Source organism: Canis lupus, chromosome 29 (assembly GCF_048164855.1).
Source record: "Canis lupus baileyi chromosome 29, mCanLup2.hap1, whole genome shotgun sequence".
Classification (NCBI taxonomy): domain Eukaryota; kingdom Metazoa; phylum Chordata; class Mammalia; order Carnivora; family Canidae; genus Canis; species Canis lupus.
The window spans coordinates 19,776,153-19,799,911 of record NC_132866.1 but is presented as its reverse complement, the minus strand read 5'-3'; the positions used below and the strand labels follow the sequence as shown (position 1 = coordinate 19,799,911).

At 35.7% G+C, this 23,759-nt stretch overlaps 1 protein-coding gene across 12 annotated transcripts in view; it reads left to right on the top strand.

The window, feature by feature from the left end:
• The window catches only part of ADD3 (adducin 3), a 124,166-nt gene that overhangs the window by 79,688 nt on the left and 20,719 nt on the right, over positions 1-23,759 (top strand). For all 12 annotated transcript variants that reach the window (XM_072805365.1, XM_072805374.1, XM_072805372.1 and 9 more), the window contains one exon: positions 13,521-13,743. In XM_072805365.1, coding sequence (XP_072661466.1) covers positions 13,549-13,743 — 195 coding nt within the window. In that variant the 5' untranslated portion in view covers positions 13,521-13,548. The remainder of the gene's footprint in view (positions 1-13,520; positions 13,744-23,759) is intronic.

The following is a 23,759-nucleotide window of genomic DNA, read 5'->3' as shown; positions in this document are numbered from 1 at the left end:
AAAGACCGGCAGAGACAGAGGCATAGGGAGAAGCAGGCTCCTCACGGAGCAGAGAGCCCAATGCAGGACTTGATCCCAGAACCCTGGGATCATGACCTGAGCTGAAGGCAGATGCTTAGCCAACTGAGCCACCCAGGCTCCCTAAATGGTTCTAAATTCTTATGAAAATACACACACAAAAATTGTTTTGTCAATTGTTAACACTGAATGCATAACTATAACCTACCTAAAATCAAGAAATTGGAACTTCAGATATTAGGTGATTTTTTTTCATAAAAATTAGCATTTACTACATAATATGTAGTAGCCTCTAAAATTAGTTATTGCCAGAAATCTTTAGAGGAATTTTTTTAATGCAGTTTATATTTTAAATCTTTTCTTATATTTGGCAGATCATATGATCTACTTTCTCTGTATCCTATTCTACTCTAGTTAATGTGAAAAGTCTCAAAATAAATTGAAGGACACATTCTTTTTGGGACCTATTTCATATGGAGACTTGAGGAGATAGGATTAGGTGTAATAATACCTTAAAGGTATTAGAACTTAATAGGACCTAAGTTCTAAAGATGCTATTCTTATTTTGTTTCTAATTAAGAATATTAGACAATGTCAGTATATATATCTTGGAACAGTTGTTCTTTGGGTTTATAAGTGTTTTGTCTCTGTTGTTATCCTTACAAAGGTATTCTTCATCCTTTTAAAATCTGTACTTCTGATGTCTTTGTTAAACTTTCTTCCGTGAATTAAATGATGCTTTCTCTTTTTCCCTGATTTTGACATTAGATGTTTTGGCTCATCTTTCAGATTTTCTTTTTATCAAGACTTCAAGTTCCAGCTGTGATTTAGAGACTTAAATTGTTGTCTCTGTCTTCCCATCATCTTCTGTCTCCTCATTGTCTCCATGTCAGAAAAGAATCTCAATCTCAGGGCACATGGGTGGCTCTGTGGCAGAGTGTCTGCCTTTGGATCAGGGTGTGATCCTGGGGTCCTGGGATCGAGTCCCACATCGGGCTCCCTGCAGGGAGCCTGCTTCTCCCTCTGCCTAGGTCTCTGCCTTACTCTCTCTCATATGAATAAATAAATAAAATCTTAAAAAAAAATCAATCTCCTTTCTCATATAAATTATCATAAAATATCAAAATTTATGCATACATTTTCAAGGTTCTTATTCATATCAACTAAGCCTACTTTTCAAGGCTAAATTTTACTTTATACGTGGTCAGAGCCTAGACCTCTTTAAATAATAATAAATGACCAACACAGTTCTAGATGAAACAGTGGGGCATATATAATCTAGATACTAGGTTTCAAAGAACTCACCCACCAGTACTACTTCTTCCTAAAGCTTACTATTATAGTTGTAGTAAACTACAACTTGTAAATTACACTTGGTAGAAGATTAAATTTGCTGAATGACCAGGAAATTTTGCTTGTTTATTATTGACTTAATAATCCCCGAGTGTCATCCTATATCACGTTTTAATGTTCAAGTAAATTTCATTGTAAGAAAAATCTAGTCTATGAAAAAAAAATTTTACCAAAGAGTTCACATTAGAGGTAGGGACTTAGATGATGTTCATTTAGTTGGTTCCCTTAAGAGGTGGAGGCTGGGGTAGGGCAAGAGTTGGAAACATTTGCTAAAGGATCTTCACAGGTATAAAATTCAAATGACTCAAAATTTAAAAACATCAATAGGGATTAGGGAGAGGAATGGTGGAAGGTAGATAACAATATAGGACAATGGTTAAGAACAGAAATCCTAGAGCCAGTCTCCTTAAATTTATATCTCAGCTAACACTTACTCTGTGTGACCTTGGATAGGCAACTTCTCTGTCCTGTTTCTTTGTAAAATTAGTATCATAATGGCACCTACCTTTCTATGGTTATTTCTAAAGGATTAAAAGAGTTCAAACATGCTATATTCTTGAAACCATGTTAGACAACATTAGATGGTCAGAAAATGTTGACTACTGACTATTATCCCTTTCTTCAACATAAAAACATTTTCATCAAAAATTGCATTTTTAAAAATTCTGATGTAATTTCTTTTTCTTTTTTTTTTTTTTTTTTTTTTTAAGATTTTATTTATTCATGAGAGACACAGAGAGAGAGAGAGAGAGGCAGAGACACACAGTCAGAGGGAGAAGCAGACTCCATGCAGGGAGCCCGACATGGGACTGGATCCTGGGTCTCCAGGATCAGGCCCCGGGCTGAAGGTGGCGCCAATTTCTTTAATGAAAAAACAAACAAGCTAAATTACAAGCTAAAACAAACAAGCTAAAGGATGGTTTAAGGAATGGAGTTGCAGTGGCTGAACACGCCTGACAAGGATTTGGAATATAGGCAGATCCTTGAGGACCGGACAGACCCCTACCTAGCAACAGGCAATAGGGAAGAAGCCAGGTGTGTGGACTGTCGGTAAGAGGGAAGTTCAACAGTAGGTGTCGAACACTGAGACATGGGCAGACCATAGAGACAGGGTATTTCAGTAATTGCAGAAGGCTAGATGGGGACCGAGTACCAGGGAGCTCTACATGGCATCAGAAATCCCTTATAAGCCAGGTGACCTCCAGAAACCGTGGAAACTGATAAAAAGGTCTAAGACTCAGACCTGGGTATCAGGTTCAGGTATAGACTTTCAATTTTGAAAGTATTTAGAGTTACCTGACAGAGAAACAAAGGGATTTAGGCTGCTTTATAGTGAGTGGAGAGTCTGAGAGACCAACAGAGTTTCATCATTGAGAATTAGATAAAAGTATTGCAAGTCAGACAACAGAGTGGAAAGCAGTAGCAAGACTAACTTGATGTTGAGCTGCTTAACTAGTTTTACTTTTTTCATAATCCTAGGGATCCAGAGCCTGTGGCATGATGTTGAAACAGCAGGTTAGGGTTTGGTGGTCCCTAATGTGGGGAGATGGGCAGAAATACTGCATATGTCTATGTATGGCAAGAAACCTGCTAACCTGAGCAAGTGACTTTTTAGATCCATCCTTGGCTAAATGAAAAAACATTCCATTAGACTGTAATATTTTATAGTTAGGTAATTGCTTTAACACTGTTTCAGCTATGCTAGAAGTAGTAGAGCCAACTTCATCTTTAATTTGTGGGCAGCATTCATTGTGAATCTTCATGGAGTATTACAAAGAAATTTCTGATCAGCTTTTGATGTGACAAGAATATTGGTATCTTCTTGAGATTTTTCTTGGAAACCTTGTTTCTCAGTCAAAAATTATAGTTTGCAAAAGTCCTGCCACTGTGGAAGATATCTATGTTCCATTGCCCTTACATATATCAGTGATGTCTGTTATTTCTAAAGAGCTAACTTGGATTCTGCAGAGGTGTGCCATCTGTCCACATCGTTATCTACATTGTTATGATGGTAAAATGCCTCGTAAAAATCAGTATTATCAGGATGGAAATTCCATTGGAATAGCATATTTGTTTCCTAGAACTACCATTAAAAAGGTACCACAAAACGAGTGGCTGAAAACAACAGAAATTTATTCTCCAATAGTTCTTGAGGCCAGAAGTCCAAAATCAGGGTGTCAGCCAGCTTGGTTTCTTCTGGGGGCCCTGAGGGAAATCTGTTTTATGCCTCTCCTAGCTTTTGGTGCCAGCAGTCCTTTGGTGTTCGCTGGCTTTATCTCTGCCTCCATCATCACATAGCTTTTTGCCCCATGTGTCTCCTCTGTCTGTGGCCACATCTCTCGACTTTATTTTTTATTTATTTATTTTTTTAAATGTATTTATTCATGATAGTCACAGAGAGAGAGAGAGAGAGAGAGAGAGAGGCAGAGACACAGGCAGAGGGAGAAGCAGGCTCCATGCACAGGGAGCCCGATGTGGGATTCGATCCCGGGTCTCCAGGATCGCGCCCTGGGCCAAAGGCAGGTGCCAAACCGCTGCGCCACCCAGGGATCCCTCTCTCGACTTTATAAAGACACACTAGTCATTGGGCTTAGGGCCTGCCCTAATCCAATATGAATTCATCTTAATTTGATAACAAACGCCCTATTTTCAAATAAAATCATATTTTGAAGTAATGACATGAATTTGAGGGACATTGTCCAACCCAGTACAGTATGTAAAATCAAAGTTTAGATCTAAAGGATGATTCATTTGAAAAAACTAGTATCACAAAAAGATTTTTTTACGAAAGCAGATTTCTGAGGTTGATGAACATCTCTTTTCATGGACTGCCACTTATTACAGTGATCACATTTCTAAAACGGCAGGTTATGACCAAGTATTTTTGAAAGTGGTTTTCAAGTACTATTACCTATGCTTAATAAATTTCATTTTCATGGCTCACTGTTAGACTTTCCATAGAAAGAAAACAGATGGAGTTGTGATGATCTTGAAATCCTTACTAGCCAAAATCTGAAGGTGGGAACTCCTTCAAATCAGACTTTCTTGCAGTCACAATGTATTGATTTACCTACAGCTTTTAGATTGATTTTTTTTTCAACTGTATTTTATATGTTATAACCATAAAACCTAAATTTCTTTTTTTTTTTTTTTTTTTAACTAAAATTCTTTAGCTGGAATACCTAAAATAGCAGATCAGAATGAACTCTTGGGACATACTCAAACGCTGTGTTCTTTAACTTTTTATATGTTTCTTTTCCCTTCAGTTTTTACTATAAAGAATTTTGCCTTTTGTGTATGTGCTCTTCCAGGCTCTCTCCTGTTTCTCTGGTCACAGTGACCTCATTAGGAGCAGACCGTTAGAAGTTTCATCAACAGTAACAAATCCGTTTTTAGATTGGACTTTTGAGTGAATGTTTTATTTTGCAAACTCCACTCATTTTTAATAATAAGCTTTGTAGGATTGTTTGCATTTCTTCAGAATGAGGAACTAGAATTTCTTGAGTTCAGAATCCTTGAGAAATAAGTAGATGTAAGCCTGGAATTTGGGGGAGTTAAGTTTTCCATATTGCTTGTACTCTGATATGCATTTTGGAAAGTTTCCTGAGGTTTTTAGATAGAGGTACAGTATTAGGTAAGAGTGAATTTGACCTCAAATATTGTTCTCAAGAAAATGTCAAAAGCAGGGGCTTTAAACTTTTCAAGCTCGCTGCTGCACAAATATAAACTTGAGCTCATGAAGTATGTGAGAGTTGATGTTTCTTTAAAAAAGCAAAACAAAACAAAAACTGTTTGCCCAGAAGGACTACTATATAGTAAAGAGCCAAAGGTTTAAAGTATCTCCAGAAATTGAGCAATGAATCTTTTTTTTTTAAATCACAATCTCCACTAATTCCACTTTTTAAAACCTCTCATTTATCATGAGCTGTCAAGTTCTGGAGAGTTTCCTGGATCTCAGTTTTAAAAATTTCACTGATACCAGGGGATTCAATAACAGAAACTAAATGTCTGAGAGGCACATTCAAGTAATCAATCCACTAGTCTCTGTCAACTTTCTCTTAGGAGAAGAAAAAAAATCCTTTTGTTTTTTTCCCAATCATTTCGAAAAGCTCCATGTTGAAGACAAACGATGACTGTGGGAATATATACAGAACATTCATCAAATTTTGTAGAAAAGGTAAAGACACCAACGCCATCTGTTTTTGGATTCTGCAAGATACTTGAGGGATTGCCTCTCTGTGGTTGATTGTTTTACTTACCATTTTTAGGCTATATATTTATTTATTTAAAAATCAATTTCATATTTGTTTTTCCAAATGATTCATGTTGGGAACAATTTGAGCTAAATCTAGATAATGATTGGCTTTGGACTTTCAAGAAAATACATTTCATCTGAACTTTATGTATGTATCTTCAAGTTTGTAACTCTGCCCCTTGCATAGCCATTGTATTTTGTAAATTTGATCTCTTTATAATGAAAAGTTTCTTTTCAAGTTACTAATAAATGTTACTTACAGTCTTGCCAATGTCTAAGCAAGTAACTGCCCTTCTTCTCCCCAATCCCTGCTCTTCAAATATGGGAGTCCAACACACTGTTCCTTGCAACAGGTAATGCTGATAATAAAATATTGTTCATCAGGTTTGGTACTTTAGTGACAAAGAGGTTTGGTCTGTCTTATGCTTTGTCCAACAGCTGAGTGAATACTTTTAGTCTTTGGATCACCCTGCTGAATTTTGACCTGGCAAGCATCTGTTCAAAATTTTTGTACTTGATTTATATTATTTAAAATGTAACTATAGGGCAGCCTGGGTGGCTCAGCGGTTTAGCGCCACCTTCAGCCCAGGGTCTGATTCTGGAGACCCGGGATCGAGTCCCATGTCAGGCTTCCTGCATGGAGCCTGTTTCTCCCTCTTCCTGTGTCTCTGCCTCTCTCTCTCTCTCTCTCTCTCTGTGTACCTCTCATGAATGAATGAATGAATGAATAAATAAATAAATAAATAAATAAATAAATAAATAAATCTTAAAAAAAATAAAATGTAACTATTATTATGTTCCAGTTGTACAAACAACTCGATGTATTTTTCATGTTTGCTAAAATATTTTATGTTGATTAGCAATGTATACTTTTTCTTTATAAAGCAAATTTTGAAACAAAATCATTCTCATAACTATGCCCTTCAATGACAGTTTTCTTTTATCTGTTTTTTGGTCTTTTGGGTTGGTTTTTATTTATTTATTTATTTATTTTTTATGAATACTGAGCCAGCTATCAAATTCCATTAGGCAGAAGACATTTAGCAACATGATGGGGTGTTGTTACCATTACCAGTTTATTTTGTTATTGTTTGTTGGTTTTTTCCTTGACTTTAAGTTTCAATTTCGGGGCTAAGGCTTAGGTTAATAGTATCTTTTACTAATCAACTGTAGAGTCATTGTTTCCTGACTTTTAAATTGAACTTTAGAATTTATCATTTTATTGTAAAGATATCCTCATCAGAAGTCATTTGAAAAGATTCTGGCACTAGACCAGAATGTAAAAGTTGTTAAATTTATACAAATTTGACAGCCACACAAGGCTTTTTAATCTTTCTTCTTTCAGAACACTTACCATTTCTATTTTGGTGGTAAATATTGTGATCCTGTAATGTATTTCCAGGCACCACAATAAAGGCTGTAATTAAGGTTGTAATAGTTGTATATACTGTTAGGAAATAACAGTCTTTTGAGCCATTCCATCTTTTTTTGTCAACTCTTTCATACCTATTAAGATCTGTAACCATGAATAATTCTACATTTGGTAAAGAACATTTGGTAATCTGAGGCATATTATTAAACGTCAGTTTTCTTATCTGTGACGTCAGTTTTCTTATACTACTAACATAATCTTTTTCTGAAAGTTCATTTGTTTCATTATAAATAGAGGCCCTCAACTCTTTCAAAATGATGCTAAATTAATTTAGGGGTAAAAGTGTAAGCTTGAACAAAATTTATTGTTACCCAGGGCACAATCAGTGTCATTTTGATAATCTCTAATTAAGGCATAGTAGTTATCTGTTAAGTTAGTGGTTAGAACTTCCAAAGTACTGGGTCATTGCCTATCTGATGGTTTCTTCAGATGGGATTTGAGCCAGTAAGGGCCTTTACTCTGCATTTCATTCTGTTTGTTTGGAACTAAAATTATGTTGAATGTTCCATAATATTTTATGATACCATTCATCTTTGCCTACCTCATGAAACTTCTTGATCTGCCCAGCTCCTAATACTCCTTATCTTTATTTCTGGCTTCCTAAGTACTGATGGAAAAGACCGAGTATATAGGATAACAAATTATGAAGAAGCAGTATTGTGTCATAGAAAGAGCCCTGGACTAGAACAACCTAAACACCCTGATGATACTTGGTATATGGTCTTGGGCACATCTCTTTATGAAGACTTCTTCCATTAATTATCTAATCTGGAAAACAAGAGATTTGGACCATTATTTGCTTCAAATAATTAAATGAAAGGCATTTCCTTGACTTTTGGTAATATGTTAGTGGATACTTCTTAATCATTGAAAGTCTAGTTACTTAAATGTGTTTTTTGTATATTTGGGTAAAGCAGATTACCACTAAAATAAACCTAATTTGTATATCTACTTTTATGTGTATGCTGGAGGGACAATCATACAATTAAGTCTGTTTACATGTGCTAAAATTTGTAAGCCATCTTTATAGTTTATTCTCCACAGTCCGTGATATTTATAGAATTCCTGCATAAAATGTTTGTGATAGGCCTGTTTTTTTCCATATATTTCATTGGAAAAGTAAATTTTGACAATGGAGCAATCTATGAATGACATGATAGTACTAGTATGTGCCATTATTATGGCAATATCTGATACTTGAGCATGGTAACTTGAGAAAAATCACTCAATGCCTCAGAGTGTAGTTTCCTCTTATCTATAAAATGTGATCCTTGAATCTAGTGTGCAGTGTTTCAAGAGAACTTTCAAAAGAATCAATAGGCATTATAACAATAAGACTCTAGTGCTTGTGGGATAATTTAATCTTCTTCCATTGGGGCACTTAGGTAGTGTCATTTGTATTACTTATATTACATATGCTATTCAGTGCTCATTGTTTAGGGTTTTTTTCTTTCTTTTTTTTCTTGTCTTTTATCTATGCCTAGTTCCATTTTTCCAAATCTGTTGATTTCCATGTCAGTTGTTTATAAAATCGGCTAGCAGTTGAAAGTAGTTTATTCCTCTTAGAATTTAAAATGAGTAAAACTTCACCAGTCAGTCTAAGGTAATGGCTTGTTATAGTTTGTGCAGGGTCCAAATTGTTTTCTAAAACTTTAAATACCTTCACAATTTTACAGTAAATTTCATTAAGAAAAACTCTAACTCAGTAAGCTAGCATTTGTTGTTGTTGCTGTTGTTGTTTTAACCAAATATGCTGCTTTGAAGTCTTGGCATATCTTTGATTTTTGTTTTAAATATGGAACAATAGGCCTGGTACTTGAAAGTACAATAATCTTTTAGCTTATGTTCTAGAAGAAGCTGTTAAAACTGCCAAGAATTGTTTGAAAAGACTTTCTTTAATAACTTTTCATAAGATTGTTTTTACCATTCTCAGCCTAGAACTAATACAAACCAGACTGATTTAGGAGGAGTTGTAATGTAGCAAAATAATTCAATTCATCCACCACTTATGGAGTCCCCCGCCCGTGGGGACTACATACATAAGCAAAGAGATCTGGAAAATTGAACTAGAAGTAGATAAAACTCAAGGAAAAATGAAAACAAATGGACATTGAGTAATACAGATGGCACTTTCTAAGTGCCCGAATGGAGGAAAATTTAATTATCCCCCAGATCACTAGGATCTTACTGCTATAGCCTGCCATAAACATTTTTTAAAAAATCACAAGCATTTCCAATTCCCTTCCATCTCTAGCATATATTCATTCCCTCCTCTCTATCTCATACAAACACACCTCTTTTCCTTTCAGTTTCCCATCTGACCATAACTTAGAGTTTCTAGAATAGTGTTTTTCAGACTGTGGGTCACAACCCATTAGTAGACCAAGAATCTATTTGGCCAGTAATTTTTTTTTTTTTTAATGAAAAAGATTAAAACAGAATATCAGAATGTACTGCTTAGTAAGGGAAAGTACCATAAATTTATTCCAGTTATATATCTCGTATATGTATATATTCATATATATCTGTATATATTTGTATGTGATTACACTATAAAATGTATTTCTTATTGTGGATTGCCATTTTTAAAAAGTTTGAAAGCCATCATTCAAGCGTATTTCATCTGTTTGTGCCTTCAACCTAAATTTCTTTAAACATACATGTTGGGTGGTTATTTCATAAATATTTGGATAAGATTTTTTAAATGAGAATTTTTGTTTATACCAGATACCTTGTTTCTAAGCTGCATAGCCAGAGGGAAACCTATAGTGTTGACAATAAGTTTTAAAACATTACTTTATAAAAAAAAAGATCTGTTTTCCTTCATCATTTTCAATTCAAAGAATCCTCTTAGAAGACACATGTTTTTTCCGCAGTGGAGTTCACGCTAGTTTGCACTGGTTTATATTGCTCTGAAGTACTAGAAAGGATAACTGTATATTGTAACCTAAAAATAGGATTGATTACGGAGAAGGACAAACATATGGTCTCATTCATTCGGGGAATATAAAAAATAGTGAAAAGGATTATAGGGGAAAGGAGAGAAAATGAGTGGGAAATATCAGAGAGGGTGATAGAACATGAGAGACTCCTAATTCTGGGAAATGAACAAGGGGTAGTAGAAGGGGAGGTGGGCAGGGGGATGGGGTGACTGGGTGATGGGCACTGAGGGGGGCACTTGACGGGATGAACACTGGGTGTTATGCTATGTGTTGGCAAATCGAACTCCAATAAAAAAAAATATACAAAAAAAAATAGGATTGATTAAAACCACAAAATGTCACTTTACATCTATCAGAATGGCTAAAGTCAAGAAATAACAAGTATTGGCAAGGGTACCAAGAAGAAGGAGCCCTCATGTACTGTTGGGAAGCTGGTGCCACCCCTGTGGAAAACAGTATGGAAGTTCCTCAAAAAAATTAAAAATAGAATACCATATGATCCAGTAATTCCACTATTGGGTATTTACCCAAATAAAACAAAAGCATTAATTCAGAAAGTTATATACACCCCTATGTTTATTGCAGCATTAGTTACAACAGCCAAAATATGGAAGTGTCCATTGATAGATGAATGGCTAAAGAGTGTGTGTGTGTGTGTGTGTGTGTGTGTGTGTGTGTGCACGCGCGCACACATGCACGTACACACATAACACCACACTGGAATATTACTCAGGCATAAAAAAATGAAATCTTGCCATTTGCAGCAGAATGGATGGACCTAAAGGGTCTAAGTCAGAGTGAAATAAATCAGCAAAGACAAATACCTAAAATTTCACTCATGTGGAATTTAAGAAACAAAACAGAGAGACCCCCCCCCCCAAAAAAACACCCTAAGACTCTTAAATGTAGAGAACAAACTAGTAGCCATAGAGATGGGGGTGGGGGAGATAGATAAAAGGGATTAAGAGGACACTTATCTTGATGAACGCTAAGAAACATGTAGAATCGTTGAATCATATTATACAACTGAAACTAATATAACACTGTATGTTATTATACTTGAATTTAAAAATAGGCTTGGTTAATTTTAAAGAGAAGAACCCTGGAACAGAGTTGTTTTCCATATCCCTAGAAGCAGAAATACTTAGTTTAGTTGTTCAGGATTAAGAAGAAGTAGAATCTACCAGTTTATTCCCTTAAAATAACCCTCCTTGGGAAGCACTATAGTGGAGATGCATGACTCCTTACAAACCAAGGCAATTCTGGTACTTCTTTGTTTAGAAAGAAGGTATTTGTTTAGAAAGGTTTTACCAGCCTCAAAAACAAAAAAAAAAATAATCGGTTCTACTAAGTAGCTGAAATTAGCATTAGAAAAGAAAGTACTAGCTTATCTCTGGGTGTGGGTTGTGATTAAGACCAGTGGCTTTAGACAGCTACAGACTAGATTTAAATCCCCAGTCCACCACTTGCTAGCTCTTTGGCCTGAGACAAGTTACTTCTCAATGATTTTATTTCCTCATTTGTAAAACAGAGATAACACCTACCTCATGGGACTAAGAGAAATAAATAAACTCATGCAATGTAAAGTTCAGTGGCTAGCATATTCTTGCCTCTTTTGTTAAAGATTAATTGACCATATAATTGTGGGTTTATTTCTGAGCTTTCTACTGCCTTCCATTGATCTAAGTGTCTGTTTTTGTGACAATGCCATACTGTTTTTATTATTACAGTTTTGTAGTGTAACCTGAAGTCTGGAATTGTGATACCTCCAGTTTTTTCTTTTCTTTTTTTTTTTTTTAAGATTTTATTTATTTATTCATGAGAGACTAGGAGAGAGAGGCAGAGACATAGGCAGAGGGAGAAGCAGGCTCTGTACAGGGACCCTGATGTGGGACTCGATGCCAGGACTCTGGGATCAAACCCTGTGCCGAAGGCAGATGCTCAACTGCTAAGGCACCCAGGCATCCCTGTTTTTCTTTTTCAACATTGTTTTGGCTTTTTGGGGTCTTTTGTGGTTCCATACAAATTTTAAGATTGTTCCAGTTCTGTGAAAAACACTGTTGATGTTTTGATAGAGATTGCTTTAAATCTGTAGATTGCCCTAGGTAGTATGGGTATCTTAACAGTATCTGTTCTTCCATTGTATGAGTATAGAATGTCTTTCCATTTCTTTATGTTCAATTTCTTTCATTAGTGTTCTACAGGTTTGTTTTTTTTTTTAAGATTTTATTTATTCATGAGAGACACAGAGAGAGAGGCAGAGACACAGGCAGAGGGAGAAGCAGGCTCCATGCAGGGAGCCTGATGTGGGACTCCATCCGAGGACTCTGGGATCAGGCCCTGGGCTGAAGGTGGCGCTAAACTGCTGAGCCACCCGGGCTCCCCTGTTCTACAGTTTTTGGAGGTGTTTTACCTCCTTTGTTAAGTTTATTCCTAGGCATTTTATTTTTGGTTCAGTTATAAATGGGATTGTTTTCTTAATTTTCTGCTGTTTCATGATTAGTGTATAGAAATGCAACATATTTCTGTACATTGATTTTATATCCTGTGACCTTACTGAACTCATTTATCAGTTCTGGTAGTTTTTTGGTAGAATCTTTAGGGTTTTCCTTATATAGTATCATGTCATCTAATGCAAGAATTTTTAATGTCTTAAAGTTAGTTTGCTTGGTCTAAGTTGCACCAAGGCAGCTGTGGAGATTAATGCTATCAGAGAAGACTATTATTAGAGACAAATACAGTAATCTCCCTGGTTGTCTGTCTCCCTGGTTGTTCCTGTGTTTTAAAGATGAGACCAGATATCTCTAGTATTTATTTATCAGAGATTCAGATCCTAAGAAGAAAGTGGCTTTTACCTTCTTCCTTCTAGATCTGTCTAGAAGAGTGTGATTATCATGATAATTAAGTGAATCAGCTGTTCACATGGTTTCTGAATAGCTTTTTTACTGTTCCTTACTTGAATTTGAAGCACTATCTGTGGAAGTTACCCATAGTCTGGCAACCTTAGTTAATTCCTATATTTCCCCCGAGGAAGTTGAATCATCAGAAAAACTTAAAGCTGTTTTTTTCTCATATGTTAGTAAATTACACTTGCTATAAAATGTAGTGGTCTTTAAATATGGCCAAAGTTTGGTTTAACATAAGAAAACATAAGAGAGAAAAGACAAGCTCTAGTGACAGTAATCACAGATTGTGGAAATTTTGCCATTTTGAAAGATGTGATGTTTACTTTTGGAGATTTTGATTGTTGCTCCCTCTAAAGATTCAGTTAGCAGCTAATGACATTATTATAACTGAATTGAAGAGTTTTCATTACCTCTGAAAATAGCAATTTCCAACTTAGGACTATAAGATATTTTTACTTTAATAAAATATTGTTCTAATAATTTTTGAGAAGCTACTTTTTAAAGTTGCCACTGATACTCTGGGGAAAAAAAAAAGAGTTCTACTTGACCTCCATAAAATCCAAGTTTAATAATGAACTTATCATGAATGTCCTCCTTTGTGTTTATTAATGCAGATAACAAGGGGAGTCTCCGACTTGAAGCATGAGTTCAGATGCCAGCCAAGGCGTGGTCACTACTCCTCCTCCTCCTAGCATGCCTCACAAAGAGAGGTATTTCGACCGCATCAATGAAAATGACCCAGAATACATTAGGGAGAGGAACATGTCTCCTGATCTACGACAAGACTTCAATATGATGGAACAGAGGAAACGAGTTACTCAGATCTTGCAAAGTCCTGTGAGTTGAAATAATTATAGAAGGCTTTATTTTTCTTCTCTCTGGAAACCTTGATAGAGTGAGGTAGGAGGTACCTTAAAATATGCTCACATTAGAAAGATGATGAAGGAAGAATGACTACTAGATGCCCCTAATTTAAATACTTAATTTGCAAACTTTAATAACAAACTAGTACTGTCTTGATGGTGTAAATTTTCTTTGTGTGATTTCTGTGGGTAATGCTTCATTAAAGGACAAAAGATCCAGCTGAGCTAGGATACCCAATTCAGAGTGAATATCTGTGTAGAAAAGAAAGGACTGAATTGTTGGGAAACAAGAAATGAGTTAGGTACATCCCAAGCACGTTTTCTTTCTTTGTGTACCTTGATGCTCAGAGCGGGATAGGAAGACTTAAGGTTTTTCAGGTGGTCTGTGATTTGGTAACCTAATGTTACATACATGTAATGCAGGCATACATGTATGCATACATGCCAAAGCTAACTAAATTAAAAGTGGATTATAAACTTAAGCTTAAAATTCTGTCTGTACAGTAATATCCAAATTTGGTAAATCATATTCAAATGATTTGTGAGTTTTCTTACAAACCCTTAGTGGAATTGCAAAGGTCACATATCAGTGATGGAAAATGAGAGAATAGCTTGATTTAAGATGCAAAATGAATTAGTAACTTTATTCTTTTTTTTTTTTTTTTTAAGTAACTTTATTCATAATGAAGTTCATGGACTCTTTAAGGGTAGAGTTCAGCAAACATAGACACATGATGCCCATGTTGGGGTTATATTAGGTTTCCAACTTCAGTACTAAAATAAGCATCAAGGCATAGAACTGCCTCAGGTGGCCCTGGTAAATCATTTTTGTTGTGCCCTTGTGAATTTAATTACAGAGGTTGAGCCCAGGGCCGAAGGGGAATTCCACTCTGAGTAATTCAGCTATCCAGTGACCTAGATAAAAGCAAGTACAAGTTATAAAAGCAATGCAAGCTTTGAGAAATTTAAGTATAGCTTAACTTTAAACCTACCCTTTAAATAAACTCATAAAGATATCCTTTCCCAATGGAAAGGAGATTAACCAGAGGATTCATCATGAGGGAGTAAATGTTCAGTGCCTTCTTTTATGCAAACCTAAATTTTCTGTGTTTATAAATACTTGAAGGGCACATTAATTATTTGGATCAAAATAAATAAATTTTCTTTTCTAAAGAAACACACCCCGCTTTTAAGAACTAGCTTATTAGCCAAATGATTATAGTAATATATAGTATAAACTAATTGAAAGAATGAGATGAAATTCAGATTTTGTTCAAAGTTGTTAAATACTGAGATTTCTTTCAGAAGTACTCCCAAAAAGGGACACCTCGGTGGCTCAGCAGTTGAGTGTCTGCCTTTGACTCAGGGCATAATCCCTGGATCCAGGATCAAGTCCCACATCAGGCTCCCTGCATGGAGCCTGCTTCTCCCTCTGCCTGTGTCTCTGCTTCTCTCTCTCTGTGTCTTTCATGAATAAATAAATAAAATCTTAAAAAAAAAAAAAACCTCCAAAAAGGACCATCCAGTTTTAACTATAGAGTTTAAAAGGAAAAAGTACTAAGCAGCATTTCTATGCGAGGGTTTTCATTTAATTTCCCCATTAAATAATGACAGCATAACTTTGAGTAGATGCTCTGATTTTTTTTATACCTATGTATTTCCATTTGTAAATTGGCTAGAGGTATCAATTTCACTTATGTCCTACGGAGCTTAATGAAATAATAGGAAAAATCAGACATAAAGATTATCATTTCCATATTCATTTAGCAGGAGTGGTAATTTTAAACCCAGAGAGGAACAAAGATGACTTAAAAGAATTGTGGATTGATCATTTTTTTTCCCTAGATCTTTGGTAGGGAATTTAAAATTTCCTTGTGACTTAAAATAAATGTATACGTTTTGTCTTCCTATTTGGGGATAACAGTTTTCAAATTTAAGACAACAAACTTCACCCAAGGAAATAACCCATGGTGACCTGTATTAGTATCTACTGTTAAATAACAAGTTACCCAAAAACTTAACAGCTTAAAACAACAAACTTCTATTATCTCATCGTTTCTGCGGATCAGGAATTCAGGAGCAGCTTAGCTGAAGTTGCAGTCAAGACATCATCCAGGGCTGCTGTCATTTGAGGGCTTGACTGGCCTGGAGGTTTCCGCTCTTGAGACGGGTCACTCACATGGGTTTTGGCAAAAGGCCATAATTCCTGGCCATGTAGACCTTTACCTGAGGCAGTTTGAGTGTTCTCCTCCAGAGCATGTATCTGAGAGAGAACCAGAAGTCTGTAGTACAATTTATGACTGAATCTTAGACATTAAACACCATCCCTTCCAGTTGTAGTTAGAAGTGAATCACTAACTTCAGCTCATATACATGGAGAGAGGAATTAAGATTCTCCTTTTAAAGGGAGGATTGTCTACTTTGATCACAATTTAGTTTAAAAGCACTGTAGTGTGCCACAATTTATTTACCCTCCTTCCATATGCAAAATGCACTCACTCTCTCCTAACACCCCTGCAAAAGACTCATCTTATTACAGTATTTACCTGAATCCAGAATTTTACAATTCAGTCTACCTCTGTTCCAGCTGCAGATGATGCTCCTCAGTGTGATTTCTTAAGTGGAGCTTCTTTAGTACAGTTCCTCTCAGTCTAGATACCTGAGAACTAAAGGGACAAGTTATCTGCTCTCACACACAGGCAGTGCTGGGGTAGGCAAAGATAACTGCTATATAGATATTCCTACTCAAAAGGGGGAATTTAGAGGTACAAAGGAATAACTGGTCCATAGTAATTGTGGAATCTATCTGAGCAAATGTTTGGAAGTTCCCTTGATGGAGACCCAGTCCTTCTATTTCTAGAGGGTCACTCTAGCTAGTGGCTCTGCCTTCTGGACTTTTCGTTCTACCTCCTGAATCATCTTTCCTTTTCTTGAATGGTAGCCTATGTTGTTGTGTTTCTTTTTTTTTTTTTTTTTTTAATTTTTTTAATTTATTTATGATAGTCACAGAGAGAGAGAGAGAGGCAGAGACACAGGCAGAGGGAGAAGCAGACTCCATGCACTGGGAGCCCGACATGGGACTCGATCCCGGGTCTCCAGGATTGCGCCCTGGGCCAAAGGCAGGTGCCAAACCGCTGCGCCACCCAGGGTCCCGTGTTTCTTTTTTTTTTTTCAGTGAACTTCCTTCTTGTAGAGGTTTCGAGTTTCAAAGATTTATTTTCTTTTGGAATTATCTTTATTCCTTTATGCCTGAGCTTGTGGTATTTCTGCTAATACAATTCTCTTAAAACTTATGTGGGTCTCCTATGAATATTGCGGTTTACTCTTGTTAGAACGCATAACCAGTAAAGATCAAAATCAAAGATATTACTAATTCTTAGAGGAAAAGAGTTTATAAGCCTTCTATTTAAAATGTTGATTACCTGAGAAGGAAAATAGAGAAACTAATAAAAACAAAGTATAATACTTCTTTTTAAGCCCCTTATTAATACTTATGGGCACCTGTTATGTATCAAATCCTGTTTAATCCTCAAAACAACTCAATCAAAATAAGTATTAATATCTCTAGTTTACAGATGAATAAACTGAAACTTAGAGGCATTAGGTAACTTGCTGAAGTTTTTACAAGTTTAGTTAAATGGTGGTCTCTGAATGTAAACTCTAAACCTCACACTCTTAACCAATAGCCTGTACCACTTAAAGCATTCAGTAACAATGAAAAAACTCTACCTGTATATTATTATTGCTTTATTCATCTTCAAATTCTGTTGCTTAGGTTAATGTAACCAACACAAGAAGAGTTTTCAATCATAAGATATTTTGGTGTCTGTAAATTTGGATGACAAACACAGTACCTTATTGCCTTGAGCTAAGAAAATAAAAGTATGTCTCATCCAGACTCCCAAGTATTACTTTATTACTTCTTTCTAGGAATTTAATCTTTTTGTCATATATTTTTATATATATATACATAAATGTTTTTATATAATACAGTATTTGTCTTAGAAATTAAGCACTGGTAAGTAAACTAGGTTTAGCTAGAGATCACATTAATATACTAGGGAGAATCAACAAGGTTTTTTTTGACCAATACACTCCTCATATATATGTCTACGGAGACCCTAGGTTATCATTAACCCCCTTATCTCACAATGAAGTGTCCAGGGCAAACCGTTGGAATTAAATGATGCTTCACCAATCTTAAGGAAGCATGCAAGTTAAAAAACTAGAAGGACATTGTGCATAGTAGATAGTTAATAAAGTTCTATGTAGATGGATGGATATATAGCTGGGTGGGCTTGGAGTCATTAAACATTAAACATTTGAATGTTGTCCATCAGGCTCCTGCTGACCTTGACAGCTTAATATGGAAAACATTTGGTGGATTTCAGAAGAAGAATCAGTGTTCTTAAACCTTACTGTTAAGAGAAGCAGTTTAGACTGCTTGATAGACCAAACCTCATAAGCTAACCTGGAGCATAAGGTAGTGCAATGGTACTCTGAAGGATAGAACAACAGGAATATATACGTGGTGATACATCAGGCACATTGACACTTCTTAATAACAGGGCAATGTGTGTAATGCTACAAGCTTACTTGAAGATAGGAGAAACTTCACCTTTTAGAGTATTGCTGTAAGGCCTAACATGTTACCAGGGTGGTGATGGGGCGCCTGGTTGGCTCATTTAAGCGGCTGAACTCTCAATTTCAGCTCAGGTTATGATCTCGGGGTTGTGAGATTGAGCCCTGCATCAGGCTCCATGCCAGCTTAAGATTCTCTCTCCTCGTCCTCCCTCTGTCCTTCCTTCCCTCACTCTCTAATGAAAAAAAGTTGAGGGCACCTTAATTAGATTAGTTGATCAAAACCACCATGATTTATCTGATCATTTTGGAACTGTAAGATACAAGAATTCATTGATTTTGTTTGCATTTTTATTATAAACAAGCTTCAAGAAAAGCTATTATTCCAGCCCTTAGCTTCATATTAAGACTTAGGCAGAGGACAAAGACCATCCAGAAGAAAATTTGGTTTATTTGTTTTTTCTCCTTTCGACAGGACCAGTGGTAATCTATTTCCAAATGAATACATTTCTTAATGGAGAAATTCTAAGTAAGTTTGATACTCTCCTAATCACGCTTGGGAGATATCTAATAACATAATTGCAGGATGCGTTGGGAGACAAGTCTGTAATCTTTTTTCTTTTTGCTCCAACTTTTTTCTCTAGTAATTATTATTGAGGTAGAACATCCGGATATTACTATTTAAAATGTATCTGTGAAATTTATCAGTATTCTGTTACTTGATGTCCAGAAGATAAACATTACTTAGAAATCAGCCTATGTGATTTTTTCTTTTTTTCTTAAAGCCTTAACTGAAATAATTGCATCAGCTCAGTTTCTTTTATCAAATTGGTCCTCTTTTCTGTGATTTTTCCTCCCCTCTTTTCTGTGATTTACAACACCTTTCATCTAATACCCCTTTCTCCTGAAAGCCCGGATCCTAGATACAGAAGCTAGGGTCTGATACTTCAAGAAAATTCTGCCTTTGGTTTTTAGTATACATGAATATGTATGTACTTAAGTACACTCTCACCTACATGAATCTCAGGTTTCCACATCTTTCATGTTTTTATAATCCTATTTATTTTATCCATACCTTATGAATTCTGCATTTATAGGATTGCTACCTCACTATTGACCATATATAAAATAAAAAGGTATAAGATTCAGATAGGGCTTTTAAGACACCCTCTTTTAACTTAAACATTCTGTTTTTCATCTAGTGATTTTTTTTTTTTTTTTTTTTACCATACTGTTTTAGACATGTGTTTAATGAGAGAGCTGTCCAAACTATAATGCTCTGGAGACAAACCAAGTTTTCAAGCAGAATTTTGTTTGAGTTGAAGAATTAAATGACTTTTCAAAAATTTGTAAGTCAGTGAAGATTCATTTCTTATTAAAAAAGATGAATTTCTCCTGTTAGATGATGGACAGACCTAACTACACAGGAAGAATTTCTTATTCAAGTAACAGACTTTTTTTTTTTTTTTAATTTTTATTTATTTATGATAGTCACACAGAGAGAGAGAGGCAGAGACACAGGCAGAGGGAGAGGCAGAGACACAGGCAGAGGGAGAAGCAGGCTCCATGCACCGGGAGCCTGACGTGGGATTCGATCCCGGGTCTCCAGGATCGCGCCCTGGGCCAAAGGCAGGTGCTAAACCGCTGCGCCACCCAGGGATCCCTCAAGTAACAGACTTTTAAGATCGTTTTCTAGAGCCCCAAATTCCAGTGCTGAAAATCTATGAGATGGATTTTGCTATCATTAACTCAGTCAAGATTAAGATCAGATTCTTTACTTTCTTTCCTTATGTTTTAGGAAAAGAAAGGGAAAATTTTATTCATTGAGCACTGAAAGATGAAGGAAGCTCTAGAAGTGTGAGAGTCAATAGCCCCAACATCCCATATCATGGTGCAGTAGAGTGGGAAAAGCAAATCATAGTCATATGACAGGTACCCTAAGTATAGTAAAGGCAAACGTTAAAAGAATTTAGGGCAGGTGGGAGAGAAAAGAAATTGAGATCCCACCTAATTGGGGTGATTAAAGGAGAGACTCCAAGAAGAAGGTGGCATTTAAGATGAGTGTGATAAAGACTGAAAACTGATAGGTAAAGGACCAGAGGAAGCCAGCATTTCCCTTTGATGAAATAGAGTGAGCAGGGATAGGAAAGTACAGATTGTGATCAGAGAGTGGTGAGCAAACCTCATAAGCTAACCTGGAGCATAAGGTAGTACAGTAGATATAGCTAAAAAGTCACAAGATGAATTATAGAGATTCTGGAGTACCAGACTATCTTGACCTTATAGGAGTCCGCCTATTTTCTCACTTCCAGTTTTAATCTGTTTATAGGAATGTTTTTATACATACATATATGCACATGATGCTTGTCTTGGATATGGGTTCACCACCACATATTAGCTATGTGACTTAGGAAACTCACTTAACTTGAGCTTCGGTTTCCTTGTTGGTAAAATGAACCTTGTGGGGTTGTTGTGACAACTAAATAACATAAAAGCAAGTTGTGCATTGCCTAGCACATAGTAGGCAAGTATTTTTGTGAAAATTGTATGGATAAGTTGTATACAATATTGCTGATTTAAAGCATTTTATGACAACACTTGGAAGATTATGTAATCATAATTCCCTTAGACTATATTTTGGTTTCAGAAGGTCACAAAGAATTTATCATCCTGTGGGTAGTCTGGCTTATTCACATTCATGTATTCATGCTTTGAAGGTGTAAAAACTCCCATGACCTCCTCTTTTCAGCTCTCTCTATATATATGCTGTTTGGTCTTTTTTTTTTTCCCAAAGATTTTATGTATTCATGAGAGATGCAGAGAGAGAGGCAGAGACTAGGCAGAGGGAGAAGCAGACTCCCTTGGGGAGCCTGATGTGGACTCGATCCCTGGACTCAGGATCACACCCCGAGCCGAAGGCAGACACTCAACTGTTGAGCCACCCAGGCGTCCCATGATCTTTTAACCTGATTCTTCTCTAGTGGACACTCTAGAGAATTGTTGATTCAGTGTGACTTTAGAAGCCCAGCATATGATTTTACTGCCCTGTGTATAAGTTAGCTTTTCATTCTACTTTGATGGGAGAATTCCTAGCTGTAAGAGGGCAAGTATCATCATAATCTGCTGCTTTAAAATTTTTTCCTCCATTACAAAATAATGCTGTAATCTAGCCTAAGAAGTTTACTCTGTATTTCTGATCACAACATACCTGCTGCTTTAATTAGTTGTATTTGGTTTCAGTGATACAACCCATCTCCTATAAATTAAGGAAAGATCCTGTGCCCAGCAGAGTTCCAGATTTCAATCTTTACTCCATTTATTTATTAGCTATGCAGCCTTGAGCAAATCATTCATTGCCTATCCTCAGGACTTTGTTGTGAAAATCAACTATAAAGGACTATTTTATTAACATTGAATTTTAGTAGGAACATGATTAACTGTCATGATAAAGATAAATTTTTATTCTTTTAATACAATATTTTCAAGCTTAATATGTTTATAGATAAATTTTTAAACCAGCTTAAATAATTTTGTATCATTAGTTTCTATATTGTTTTATGACTTAGGTAATTATCTGAATAATATTTCAAAAATATTTGAAACATTAAAAATGAATTATAAATGTTCATGGCAAAAATACTAAATCTTTGGTTATAGAAGAATTCTTATATGTTGAAGCACTTTCAACTGTATAAAAAGGCTGAGGAAATTTCATTTATTTTGAAAATTATTTTCCTATACTGTGTGGAAGCTATTTACTAGCCTTAAAGGGGAAATTAATATTTTTCTCTTAATTGATTTTAGAGGGCTTATACATCATTCTGTGACACCATGGATCATCCCAAAGCTTTAGAATGGTGATCACCATATTGTGGGATGTATGAAAGTGGAAAAAGCATTTTTACTGATGAAAATAGCGTTGGACCTGAGTTTGTGCCTTGGACATTTACTGCCTTGAACAAATTTTTCAACCTTTCATATTTAGCTTTCTCATCCCACCCAGCAGAAGCATTTCATCAGTTCATAAATAGTTGTGATTCTCCTGAACATCTGGTTGGTTTTTAATCTTAAAGCCATTGTATATCAGCATAATTGAGCAGATTATCTTAATTTATGTTGGCTGCTTGAGAGTTTAGATAAAATTTGGCCAATGTCTGCAGTTTTATAGCATGTACTTTGTATCTTAACCTCATCCTGGCTCTGACTAACCTTCTTATGCTTATTTCTTCTCTTTAGCTTAATTTTTCTAAACTATTTTTGTATAGTTTTAATCTATGAAATCTACCTTAACTTATTCCTGGAACAATATGAAGTGGGGCATTCAATAAAATGCTGCCCATTTCTCAGAGCTATTACAATGTAAATAATGAGTGGTACCCATTGTAGGTATCTTTTTTTTTTTTCTAACTGAATGAAAGAATCTTGATTAAAGCTGCTTTCAGCTGAAGAAAGTTTAAATAAAATTGGGTTTTGAAGGGAAGATAAAGTTGCAGAAGAGTAGACTGCCCCATTGCTAGGTATTCAAAAGTTTTCTATAGTTTCTATAAAGATAAATGAGTATATCTGGAAGATTCTTTTCTTTTCAGCCTTAAATAAAGTAAAAATACTCTTGCTCACGATCATTTTATGTTCACTAAGTCTTGGAAATTTATTAATGGAGACTTCTCATTAGTGTAATGTTTCTTTGTAGAGGATATTTTATAGGATAGTTTCTCTGGTTTAAATAATATATTTAAAATGGAGTAGATACAAGCAATGGAATTAATGTTTAGAATTTGTATAATTGTGCTGATGATTAACATTTAACAAGCCTCAAATTTGTAAAAGAAAAACCATGGTATAAACTGGTCCATGAACTCAGAATTCAAATATGGTCACTATTATTTTTTTTAAGATTTATTTATTTATTTTACAGACAGAGAGAGAAAGCAAGCAAGCAAACACAAGTGGGAGGGGCAGAGGGAGGAGAGAAAATCTCAAGCAGACTCTCTGCTGAGCACAGAGCCTGACATGGGGCTTGATTTCACGACCCTCAGATCACAACCTTAGTGGAAACCAAGAGCTGGATACCTAACTGTGCCACTCAAGTGCCCCTGTCACTAGTATTTTTTAAATTAATCCCTCAAACATCCACCTGCTGTATTAGTAGAAAGTACAGCATTTTTCTCTTGGAATTTCTACTCCCCTCTAAGTTGTCCCAAGAACTTTAGTGGCTTAGTCCAAAAGGGTTCATCAGTGACTTCTGTATTCAAGAGATGGTATGTACATATGTGTGCATGTGCATATGTGAGTCATGCTAAAGTCCATACAGTCCATCATAGCCACTGTACCTCCCTGCATGTGGTAGTGGTGTTGAAAACTAGTCTTATCCTGTCCAGTGGAAGATGCAAGTTCACTGTTGACCGACAT